Source organism: Polyergus mexicanus, unplaced genomic scaffold (genome assembly GCF_030449975.1).
Source record: "Polyergus mexicanus isolate NDT 795.1 unplaced genomic scaffold, iyPolMexi1.0 SCAF_20, whole genome shotgun sequence".
NCBI classification, from domain to species: Eukaryota; Metazoa; Arthropoda; class Insecta; order Hymenoptera; family Formicidae; genus Polyergus; species Polyergus mexicanus.
The window spans coordinates 1,185,038-1,196,997 of record NW_027223340.1 but is presented as its reverse complement, the minus strand read 5'-3'; the positions used below and the strand labels follow the sequence as shown (position 1 = coordinate 1,196,997).

Here is an 11,960-nt window from a genome sequence, read left to right as displayed (position 1 = left end):
TAATCACGCTCGAGACGAATGTGCAAACGCTGCAAATAATGATGGATGAGATGCAGAAAATGCTTCAGTATGCAACTCACGCGCAGACTACATCTAATTCAGCGCAGGAGAAGAAAGATATATAAAGAATATATGTGGAGGAATTATCTCATTATTGCAAATTATGCCTCGATCAAATATGTCGCAAAAGACCTCTGAAAAACAGCTGCTCGTAGAAGAATTGCATGCTCCAGCAAGAAAAAATTTCCCACGTAGACGTGTCATAGTACGCGGATACGACGATCTGTGGCAGGCGGACGTGGTCGAGATGCGTCCATATGCACAATTCAACAAAGGCTACAACTACATACTCATAGTTATCGATGTGTTGAGCAAGTATGCGTGGGCTGCACCGCTCAAGAGTAAGAGTGGAAACGAGACGGCTGATGCTATCGCAAAGATAATTTGAGACGATGGAAGATCCCGAAAAATTTTCAAATCGACAGAGGAAAAGAATTTTACAACGCAGATGTACAGAAACTTGTGAAAAAACACAGCATTAATCATTATTCGACATACTTTGTCATAAAAGCCTCGGTCGTAGAACGATTCAACCGAACGTTAAAAAGCAATATGTGAAAAATGTTTACGCTTAATGGAAATTACATGTGGATCGACGCGTTGTCCCGGCTCGTTGGAGAGTACAATCCGCAAAAACATCGCACAATCGGTATGAGACCTATAGATGTTACCCCCGCGATCGCCGATAAACTTTTAAATACGGTATACAATGTAAAGATTGCGGCATCAGCAAGATTCAAAGTAGGCGATCCGGTACGCGTGAGTAAATTCAAGACCATCTTTGACAAAGGTTATACGCCAAATTGGTCGACCGAAGTGTTTAAGATCGTTAAAGTGCAGAAAACTAATTCCGTGACCTATGTATTCAAAGATTCGCGCGGAAATCCCGTCGCCGGCGGATTTTACGAATACGAGTTATAACGCGTTGTCAAACCCGACGTACATCTCGTGGAAAAGGTGATACGCAAAAAGGGTGACGAGGTTTATGTGAAATGGTTTGGACTTGATGCTACATACAACTCTTGGATAGATAAAAATAATATATTATAAATATGTTAACAATAATACATAATATTAAAAATATTTTACAAATATAAACATAATTGTACACCTTATAAAATGTACATCTTATGGATATTGTTGTGCCTCCGTGAGAGGCACGGTAGTTGGGATCGTTTGCCGGAAGGAATTTAGGAATTCGGGCTCCGCCCGAGAACTTCACTGACTTTATTTGAATAAAAATGACACTTTTGCATTTAAATAAATATATTAATATCTGCTTTATTCGTGACTTGACTTAATTACAATGTTTCCGCACTTTCGCTCGCGTCGCGTATCGCGATAATGGATATCTTGTCGTGCGCGTGTCTAAAGTCGAGTTTCGGTCTCGACACTCACATCTCGCTTCTTTGTATGTATTTCTGCCGACTGTTAGTGATTTCACACGCGTGAAGGTAATTAGGAATAAAGATTGCGCCCTTGGTAGTTATGATGACTGCCCGCGTAATATTAATGGTAAAGACTGCCCGTTTGGTAGTTATTGTGACTACCCGCGTAATATTAATGAATGATCAAGACTGCCCGCCGCTCGTTAGCGATGGGTCTTTTTATTATCTCCCTTTGATTTCCTGGGAGGGGATCGTTTAACGACTATGTGTCGTGTCGCTTGATTTTGGCAAGATCCGGATGCAAGCTAAGGAGTTCCAAGTAGGACTTCTTTGCTTGCATTTTCGCAATTTCTTTATTCCTTTTTACTTCACTTTTAACTAGGACTTCTACGTTGCATTTTCGCAATGTCCTTCTTCCGCTTGCCCTGATTTCCGCGTTTTCGCAATGAAATGATTGCACGGTCGCTCGGGCTTCGCGCGTGGCTCGCGTTGTCAGCGCTTCGCTCGGTCAACGCTTGTAACGTGATCTGTATTCGTGTTACACGTTGAGCAATGCCTTATTGTATAAAATAATAATATATATCTATTATAATATATATCAATTAATTCGTGTATAGCCTTTTCGGGCTATAACAATATTTTATGACGTTGCCGTCTCTCGCGCGTCCGTTGAAACCCTCTCCGATCGCAAAGCGCGGGCTAAAGGTCCGCGCCAGTCGAAAAATAGCGAGAACCGTATCTTTGTCTCCAGAGAGGCGTTATTAATTGAGATTTCGTGCTTTAAATTAATTTGGTTTATTATTTTCTTTCCGTACGAGTATTTCTTGGGAGCTTCCCCGGCAGAGAAAGAGAGAGCGGAAGATCGCTAAAGGAGGGCAGAGAATACGACTGTAAATCAAAGACGATCTTCGAGGGGCAAGGAGCCAGTAATCCGGGAATCCAAAACATCTAACGGCCAAATTAGCTACGTCACGACGGGATCAGGATCCACACACGTAATGCGCAACGCACGGGACAGCGAGAAGATCCTCGCGCAAGGACCCAGGCCTGTGCGGATTCGGTTCCCGCGGAGGGGCTGCAATGATGCTCCCGATGGCGAGACACAATCCCAGGAAAAGACGATCGAAAGGATTGCAGCGATACTTCCGGCCAAGCCGTTCGCCCTAGACCTCACGACGGCCATGCGGAAAGGGCCCTAGCGATTTATTGTTTGAAATGTTAAGAACGCGCGCACCCCCGATACGACCGTAGGCGTGCCGCCCGCCGGCCACAGCGCGTGATAACGCATGATTGATCGCGATAATACGCACCTTGTGTGCGCAGTTCCGGCTGGCCCACAGGTATCGATTCTGGATCGCGATGATCCGGAATCAGACTGGCCCGGGCGTGCGTAACAAGAGCAACCGTCTTGCAAAGACTCTCACGAGAGCCATTTCGAGAGCATTGCGGTCTGAGCGATCGAGGGACGGACCCGGACGAGAGGACGTCAGCGTCGCCGACCCCGTGCAGCCCCGGAGAGAGAAAGGGTACCGGTGAGGTTATCCTCCGACATATTCGCCACCCGCGCTTGCGTCCGGAAATCGTTTTGTTCTGTCGTCGTCGCCGTGAATTCGTACTTTGATGTACGGGCTAAGCCCGATACTTTAGTATAGATTTTCGCGTCACGGTCACGTCGTCAAGCGATTCGAGCCCCGGGGCCTCGAAAGTATCGATTTCCGCAGATTAAGACATTACCTCGCGTTTTAATAACCGTGTGTCGTCTCTCTGGAGATTCAGATATCGTATTTGCGTTGGTTCTCGCGCGTTTAGCGTTTAAGTCTCGTTTTGGTTGTATGTCGGTCGTCCGAGTGTATGTGTCGATCGCGTAAGAAACGTCCTTTTTGTATGACGTTTACGAATCTTCGCGTCTAAATTTTGCGTGCACGTCTAGTGCGAATTTTTTTTGCGATTATTGTACGCGTTGCACAAAAGTGTGAGTCGCGTAAATTCGGTATGTTATGTCAGTTGTAAAGAATCGCGTTTCGGAGTTGTGAGCGCGTTTTGTACGAATTTCCTCACGATTCTTGCGTGGAGTGTGCGCGTGTGTGTTGAGTGTTCGATACTGCGTATCACGTCTTTCTGCAATCAAAGCCTATTCGCATTGCGATAAATGCCTGTTGGTTCTAAGTTGCGTGTTAGTTTTTAAGTAATAATAGCGAACGATACGGTCGCCTTTGAAGATTGGATACCGAGAATCGGATAGATTCTCACCCAAATTGTATTCAGCAGCTAATTCATTGTTAACCCCGCGGTGCGAAGCGTATTTAACGCCGAGAGCAAATTACGGGCGCTTTAACGGGCCGACATCGGCGTACACTCGGCGGGGTTTTTGCGCCCCGTTTCTAACACCCACTGTCCCCGCGTTTCTTTTACCGCAGTGGAACATCCGCGCGATCTTGATCATAGCTATTCTCAAGGAGCTTCGGCTCCCGCTATTATAATAAATCTGTCATTTTTTTGTTTAATGATCGAGTTTATTTTCAGCTGTGTTTGGCGCTCCTAGTTGTATCTGTCGCCTCTTGCACAAATTAACGCGTTAGATCAACACTCGCCTTGCCCCTCTAATGTTAGGCGAGCTAGTCAGCCCGTGGCGAATTCCGACGATTTCTTTCGTGTCTATTTCGCCGTTTATTTGTGTTCGCGAATTGATGCGTGAAAGACCGTATCTGGCGCCCAAGTTCGATTTTCGCGATTATCTTTCGAATATCGTCACGGTACGCGCGGAACACCTAACATCCCACTTGGCGCGTGGATCTCTTTTTCCGTTTTCCCGTTTTTGTCCACGACTCTCCGGCGTCTCTCGTTCGGCGAATTAACTCCTCTTTGTCGGCGCAAATTACATCCGCGCGACAGGAAGATCAAAATGGCGGATGCGTCTATCGTTCGGCCACGAGACGGAGATAAAATTCGTCGCAATATATATAATTTACAATAAATATACATATAATTTAAATTTATAAATATATGTAATTTTTATTTATGATAAATATATGTAATTTTTATTTACGATGAATATACGTAATTTTTATTTACGATAAATATACATAATTTTTATTTACAAGGGTATTTTGTAATGTCCCCACGGTAGCGTATCAGTGGTTTCGGGTACGATATACCGCTTATCATCGTACGGATTTTGAGCAATATTTGTCTCGCGAATAGTGTATACTTCGTGTAATTTAAATCTTATACAAGACTGCTGACGCGTAATTTCAATCTCTTCGTTCAAACATCGCGTGTAATCGTCGTTATTGTTCGCGCGACGACGTTACTTTTGAACGTCTTTTACCTTTCTCGTATCCTTCTTACCATCTACTCGCAACGCGTACATTTTTGGTTTAAGCCCGACGAATTCGGTCATGATAGCGCCATTATTTTCATCCTTTATTAAACTTGGTATCTTATTCGCGAGCGGTATACCGTACACTTGTCCATTGCATAATCGCTGGTATCGAGTCTGTCGACATTGCGTTTTATATTGCCATATACATCTTCACACTCGATGTGATATATGAAACTATCGGTGTCGGTGTACATGACTTTACATTTCTCTCGATACATAGGTATTATATAATCGTGATGAAACTCGTACAAACATGTCTTGGATATGTCGCATATACACATACCCACGTAGATTGGTTTATTAAATTTAACCTCGAGATTGCGCAATTGAATAGCGATCAGATTCTCCGAAAACACGCTTCTACTATGAAAATTTGGTTTTGCAAGCATTGCTTCTGCGCCATATCTTCCATCCCAATGTTTCACGAGCTTAATATTAACGTGATTCCGCACATTTTCCATCGTTTTGCCAAATACTGCATTATTCATTAATTTATATAAATTTTTTTCAAAATCATTTTTCGCGTATGCTCGGAATGGTGTATTGAGTTCGATATAACTGCGAAGCCATGGAGATTGTGAAAATTATAATATTCGATGTATTTTTATAACACGAAGTCCGTGTGGCGTGCATTGCTGCAGGTTGCGATAATATGTCACGTAACGCTTCTTATTATATAAGGTTGCGAGCAGTTTATCCTGCTTACTAGATGATTTGTCGTGTGTAGGGCAAAACGGTAGATCGGTGTGTGCATCGTGAACACGTTGCGGATACTCGAGATCTACTTCAAGGATATAGCCTATAGACGAATGGAGCGCGATCGATGATGTATCAAAATCGGGTACGTCGTCACCCCATCAAAAATCTGCATAGGGCAAAGGTTGACACATTGCTCATTCGTAAAAATTATTTACATCAAAGTACGTGAGATACGATGAAGGTTTCAATGGATCGTACAACTGCATGTACTTGTTATTAGCATGTGCGTATCTATTAGAACATTGACTTTAACCACCGCGTATTCCGCGTTCGATAAATAAAACCATGTTGATATCTGTAAGCAATTCTTAGATGATATTCGTATGCTTCAACATGGCGTCCCACGCGTATCCGGGAAGAGTATAGTAATACGCGGGGTCTAGCCCATAACTTTTAATACAACTCTCGTGGAAATTTTCAAAAATGTCTGCTAATAATAAAACATCAATTTTGAGATACAAGTCGCTATATACGTCCAGCGTTCGAATGGAGAACCGCTTCCAGACGTTTTCGGCATGCGCGTAATCGCTCTCGGATATTGTGTCACTGGTCAAGGAACTGTAAAATGATTCGCGCGTAAACACGTATCTTGCATTCTGTTGACGCAGTCAATATATTCGTACCAAAAGATCCCCTTCCATAAAGTAATAAATTGAAATTATCATGCGGTAAATTTAGAAATTCAGATTTTAAAATTTTGAGTTTGTCTTTATTCAAGAATGATGCTAATTTATCGAGACTGACTGTAAGAAATTTATACGAATCAATAAAACGCAATTTAATATGATTTTTCCATTTCACGTCGACAAGTTTAACGTTTTTCATAAATGATATATATTTCTACTTTGTTATCGGAAGTAACTCGATTTCCCCTTCGAACGCTGTAGCTATTTCCTTGATAATAAAATGCGCGTTGTAATCGGATAAATTATGAAAAACTATAGGAATGCAAAAAGAATCTTTATAATTTAAATTGCAATTTGAATGCGCGGGACCTCTGTAATATCCTGTCAGATGGCAATGATTGCGTACGCGTGTATCGTCTTCTACGAATGGTTTCTCGCATATGTGGCATTGTGTCGCGTTGTGAAATTTTTCCCATTCATCGGGTGTTAAATTTACCATGGGGACCATTAGCTGATAAAATGCTTTTTACGCTCAGTACTAAATTTTTAAGTTCTTCGACGAACCATGACATGCAATTGATACCGCGATGAGAATGATACGTGAATAACGATTCGTCATACGAGCAACGTACATAATAAGCAATACTAAATACTTTATGATGTTGGTAATTTTTCTCTTCCTCCGTCTTCTCCAAAACGCACTCCAAGTCGGCGTATACGACGAAAGCAAGCTGCTCTTTTCGATTATAGTTGTTGAACGTGAACCACTAGTCTTTATCGCTCGGTAATTGGATAGTGCACTTGTTCATCTCTTGACAGTCCACCATATGTGACTATAACTTGTCGTTTGAGCCAAAGTAGTGCAAGCATCTGTAAAAAGAAATAATTTTTTATTTTTTGTTCAATTATTTCTACAATTATTATTTTATTAAATATATACGTACCGATCGCAGATATATTTTTGACTATTATGTTTGCTCAATTGCGAGCTCACGAGGCGGGATAGATTCTTGATCCACGCGAAATGTCTAACATTGTTGTCTTCAATGTACAACAGGTTGACGTGTTTGTCTCTTTTCAACTCACTCTGACGTATCGGGACAACGTTCTTTTCCTCGATACTATATACATGGATTGAGATATCGTTGGCAAGTTCGAATTTTTTAATTTGATTCACTGAAAACTCAATGTCCGGGAGATTCAGCACTGTCGTGTAATGAGGATACGAAGATTCCCGATCTGCGTTTCTTTCGGCTGGATATAGAGCGGCGACCACAGACAACGCGAAACACGCATTGTCATTAGATTGCACGTTTATTACCGCTCTCTTCATTGTTATTTCTCGCGGTAATTTAATGTGGCACCCCGCGCGCATTGGATTCTGTTTATTTATATTTACAGTTAAATCGAGTATTCGCGACAATGCCCACCCGCTATCGCGTTCCTGAAATTCTTCGAGCAATGCTAGAGTGGGCTCGACAACGCGCCGCTCGTACCATTCGTGTAAATCGGATGTGCGAAAGAGTTTATAGTTTCTCGTATTGATACTTTTATTTGCGCGCTTATCACCCATCACAAATTCACCATTGAACAATGTATTAATTTTCACATTAAAGAGTTTTTTCAACACATTTTGCACGTGTTCGAGCACAATGTCTTTGGCATCCTCGAAAAATTGACGAGGCTCGATATAATTATGATTTATAATCGCACCAGTCAATATGCGGCTCTCGAACGTCGTATCGATCTCTCGCCAAATCAATCCGTGTTGCCGCGTACTGCATCCTGCACCCTCATGTACAAAACGCCTGCGTAACGAGTTTTTCAATCCCTCGAGTCGTGCGATTCGGGCAATCAACGATTGTCGAATCCCGATCGATAATCGTGGACGTTTGATTCGGCTTTGCTCTTCCACCGATTCGATATATTCGTCGCATCGTTGCTCCCACGCAACGTACTCCTCTATCGAATTCATCCTTGCAGATTGCTCGCACAGAATTCGTTCGGCATTGTTTTCCGCCATATTTCTAAATTTATGCCAAAAATTTTTGCTAACAAGATGCGCTTATTAATAGCTCTTGTCTCGGAACTCTTGGCGAAAATATTGACAAGGTGTGCCTCTTTACCATGATTTTATATTCTATTTTGATGTATCTTTCCATCATGTGTATCAACTAAATCTTTATTTCGCGATTTGTCACGTACATTTTGACTAATGTCGATTATTGCATTTTTTTGTCGTCTAGAGATGATGTCAAATCCCAGGTGCATCGCAAAAGTTTCAAATTACATGCTGCTGTCCAAGTATGTTAGTGCAATTTAATCATGAGGATTATCCTTATATTTCACGATTTTGTCATAGTCTGACACGCGCGTTTGGATATCTGAGGATGATGTCATCGCGAAGCAGCCGCACATCGGCGCTTGAAAATTTTATATTACCTTGCATTTTTTGTGCATTTGGTTAAATCTCACACCTGGTGATGATGATGTCATCTCAGCCCAGATGCATCGAAAAAGTTTTAAATTACTTGTATATTAGCACAAATTAACCTTTATAATTATTCTTATATTTCACGATTTTGTCATGTTTTGACACGCGCGTTTGAATTCTGATATCTAGGGTGATGTCATCGCAAAGCAGCCGCACATTAGCGCTTGAAAATTTTATATTATGTTGCATTTTTTGTGCATTCGGTTAAATCTCACACGTGGGAGTGATGTCATCACAAAGCAGCCGTACATCGGCGCTTGAATAGAAAAATTAAAAAAAATATCGCGTCGGCAATAATTCCCACCACATTGCAATTTTGCAACGCTAATACATATTTTAAATATGTTTCATACGTTCAGTATTGCAACGGCCACTTGTGTGAAAGGTTCATATAAAAATGTATCTCACTGAAGGAAGCCGCATGAATTATTACGTTCCGATTCAAGATGCTGATGAAACTTCACCACGTAAGAAGAAGAAATGTAACAAGTAAGTTTTAATTAACTTAAAGAATTTTTATACTTTTTAAATATTTTTTACATCTTTTAAATATTTATATAAATAATATTGTTTTTACTCCCTAGCATCTCATCCGAGCCTCATCGCGCGGTTCGTATACTCGGAAGATGATACGCCTTAACCCCGACGTCATACAAATATTTGGACATTGGAATAAACGTTGGAGCTGTATCTTGCGTGGAATTGGTTCTCGGCGATAATCGGGGCAATCAGATAATATTGCCTTTTGAAACGTGGAAATCGCTGAACCGTGCGGACATTTAACGGCTTCTACAATCGACTGAAATCCCATTGCGGATTCGAGATGACATTCGAAGTGGTTAAAATATCTGATTCGAATATTATAAAAATAGGATTATCTAATAATTCTTTATATATAAAACCGCCAACTCTATTCTATTTATTCGATTTTGAAAAATGCTTAGATCATATGTATTACTGGTTATGCGAAAATACGCATATTGTAAATGAAACAGTCAAATAATTTATAACTGTTTTACAACAGAATAATATCGCTAATGTATGCGACGCTGCAAAAACGATACATGATAGTGATATGTTTAACAGCGAATCGCTCATAGATTGCGAGTTATTGACATGTGCTGTAAATGATATTCTTCACAAGGCTTGTAATAAATAAGTTATTTTACTAATTATCTGTGAATTTAATTATTTATCCCATCCTTTATGTATGTATGTATGAGTAAAAACGGTGTAATAGATATGCACAGTCTGCAAAATTTAAATTGCGGACGCTATTTTTCTCCTACACATTGCGGACGCCCTGCGCTATCTTTCTCACACAGCCTTCCGAACGCCATATCATCCAAGTGCATGCGAACGCTATCTCTCTCCTAAGTGCATGCGGACGCTATCCCTCTCCCACACATTGCGAACGCCTCGCGCCATCCTTTTCCAACGTGCATGCAAACGCTATCCTTATCTTACGCTCATATGGACGCCTCGCGCTATCCTTCTCTCACGCCCATAGAATATCATTAGCGCTATCCTTCTCTTACACATTGCGAACGCCTCGCGCTATCTCTCTCACACCTACTCGCTGCATCGTACCTTCGCGTTCCCTCTTCCCCGCGGGACCCTTGCTAACCGATTTCACGCGGGCCCCCCTCCCCCTCTCCGCGGACCCCTCGCCTACCGGTTAGGTTAAGTTAGCTGATCCCTCGCCTATCGGTTAGGACGCGGTCCCCCTTCCCCCTCTCCGCGGACCCCTCGCCTACCGATTAGGACGCGGTTACTCTCTCCCCTCTCCACGGACCCCTCGCCCGACGATTTCGCCGCGGTCCCCCCATGTGACGTCATACCCCCCGCGGCGGTTTCCTCTCGCCCCTCACCAACCCTCAGAGGACCTCAGTTAGAACTCTCCTAGATACACTACTGAAGTGCCAAAAACAGAATACATGACATTCCGTACGTGACTGTTAATAATTAGTAATCGATTAACGGTTCCAAAGGCGTTGCTTTCCATAGTATCCGCTGATAATTTATATCGCGAGGATCGACTAGAATTTGGCGATACATTTTCGCGATGTCGGATGAATACACGTATTTATGTCGGCGCCATTGTAATATTACCGACATGAGATCGGTTTGTAATTTTGGACCGGCGTGTAAATGGTCGTTGAGTGAAGTTCCGTTTGAAGTAACGCTCGAAGCGTTGAAGACGACGCGAAGACGCGTTGTTGAGCTGCTTTCCCGGATCACCCCGTAATGCGGGAGATAGAACGTTTGTTCGATATCATCTTGAGGCATCGGTAATGGCAGCATATGCCCAAGACGTTGATATTCGGAGATAAAATCGGAATATTCTTTTGCTAACTCGGGTTTATCGCGAAATTTTCGTACTAGCAAATTTACCATTTTTTCGGCGCGAAATCTTGAATTACCGATATCAATCGGAGGACTCATTTTGAACGGCAGGCGAACGATGTACCGGCCGTCAGATTCGCGATAGTGCGTCGAGCAAAAATGCTCTTCACACTGTTGTTCTTGCGGCGTAAGAATTGATTGTCGTGCGAGTTTTTCAATCTCCCAGAAGCGACGAAGTTTCTCTCCGAGAGAGGGAGAGCTTAGAGTGTGATGAGCGGAAATACTACCGCGAGGGCAATGAACGGAAGTTATTGTCGACTGAAATGGATCTTGACTCTCGAGCGACGTGAGCGGTCCCGAGATTATTAATCCGAAAATGGAATTCTGAACGAAGGATTGTCCGACGCTTCCTTTGCGAACACCGTCGCGAATGATGTCGCTATAAAGATCTGCTCCAATTATGAGATTGATAGAATCGGAACTCGTCGAATCCCCGTCTGCTCGCGGTAACTCAGGGAGATAAGAAAGTGACGAGAGATCCTCGTGTCTTCTCGGAGTATAAGATGTTAGCGACTTTAGAATTAGCGCGGTGGTAGAAAGCGACGGAGCGAGAGATTCTCGATGAGAAATAAATATGTGTGGCGCGTGTTGAAAAGTCCCCGCGTTAATCCCACCGACGGCGGAAACGGAGATCGGCATACGAATGCGTTGGACACGCAAGATTTGCGCTAAACTTTCTGAAATGAAAGTCATTTCAGAGCCCTGATCGAGGAGGGCTTGGACGACCGCGATACGACCCGACTGCGAACTGTTACCCAGGCCGTCGCTAATAGGACGGGTGATCGCTGTCGCGTGACAATTGAGGCGCTCAACGAATTTACTTCCGGCGTCGAATCCGACGCTTA

At 42.6% G+C, this 11,960-nt stretch overlaps 1 protein-coding gene across 1 annotated transcript; it reads right to left on the bottom strand.

The window, feature by feature from the left end:
• Positions 1-10,674: 10,674 nt before the first annotated feature.
• Positions 10,675-11,754, bottom strand: LOC138941921 (uncharacterized). The gene has a single exon (XM_070311875.1). The coding sequence runs from the start codon at positions 11,752-11,754 to the stop codon at positions 10,675-10,677; it is 1,080 nt and encodes a 359-aa protein (XP_070167976.1).
• Between the last annotated feature and the right edge of the window lie 206 nt (positions 11,755-11,960).

What these genes read in the sequence shown, in the direction of transcription:
- LOC138941921 (XM_070311875.1), bottom strand. Translation starts at nt 11,754, where the DNA reads ATGCCGATCTCCGTTTCCGCCGTCGGTGGGATTAACGCGGGGACTTTT.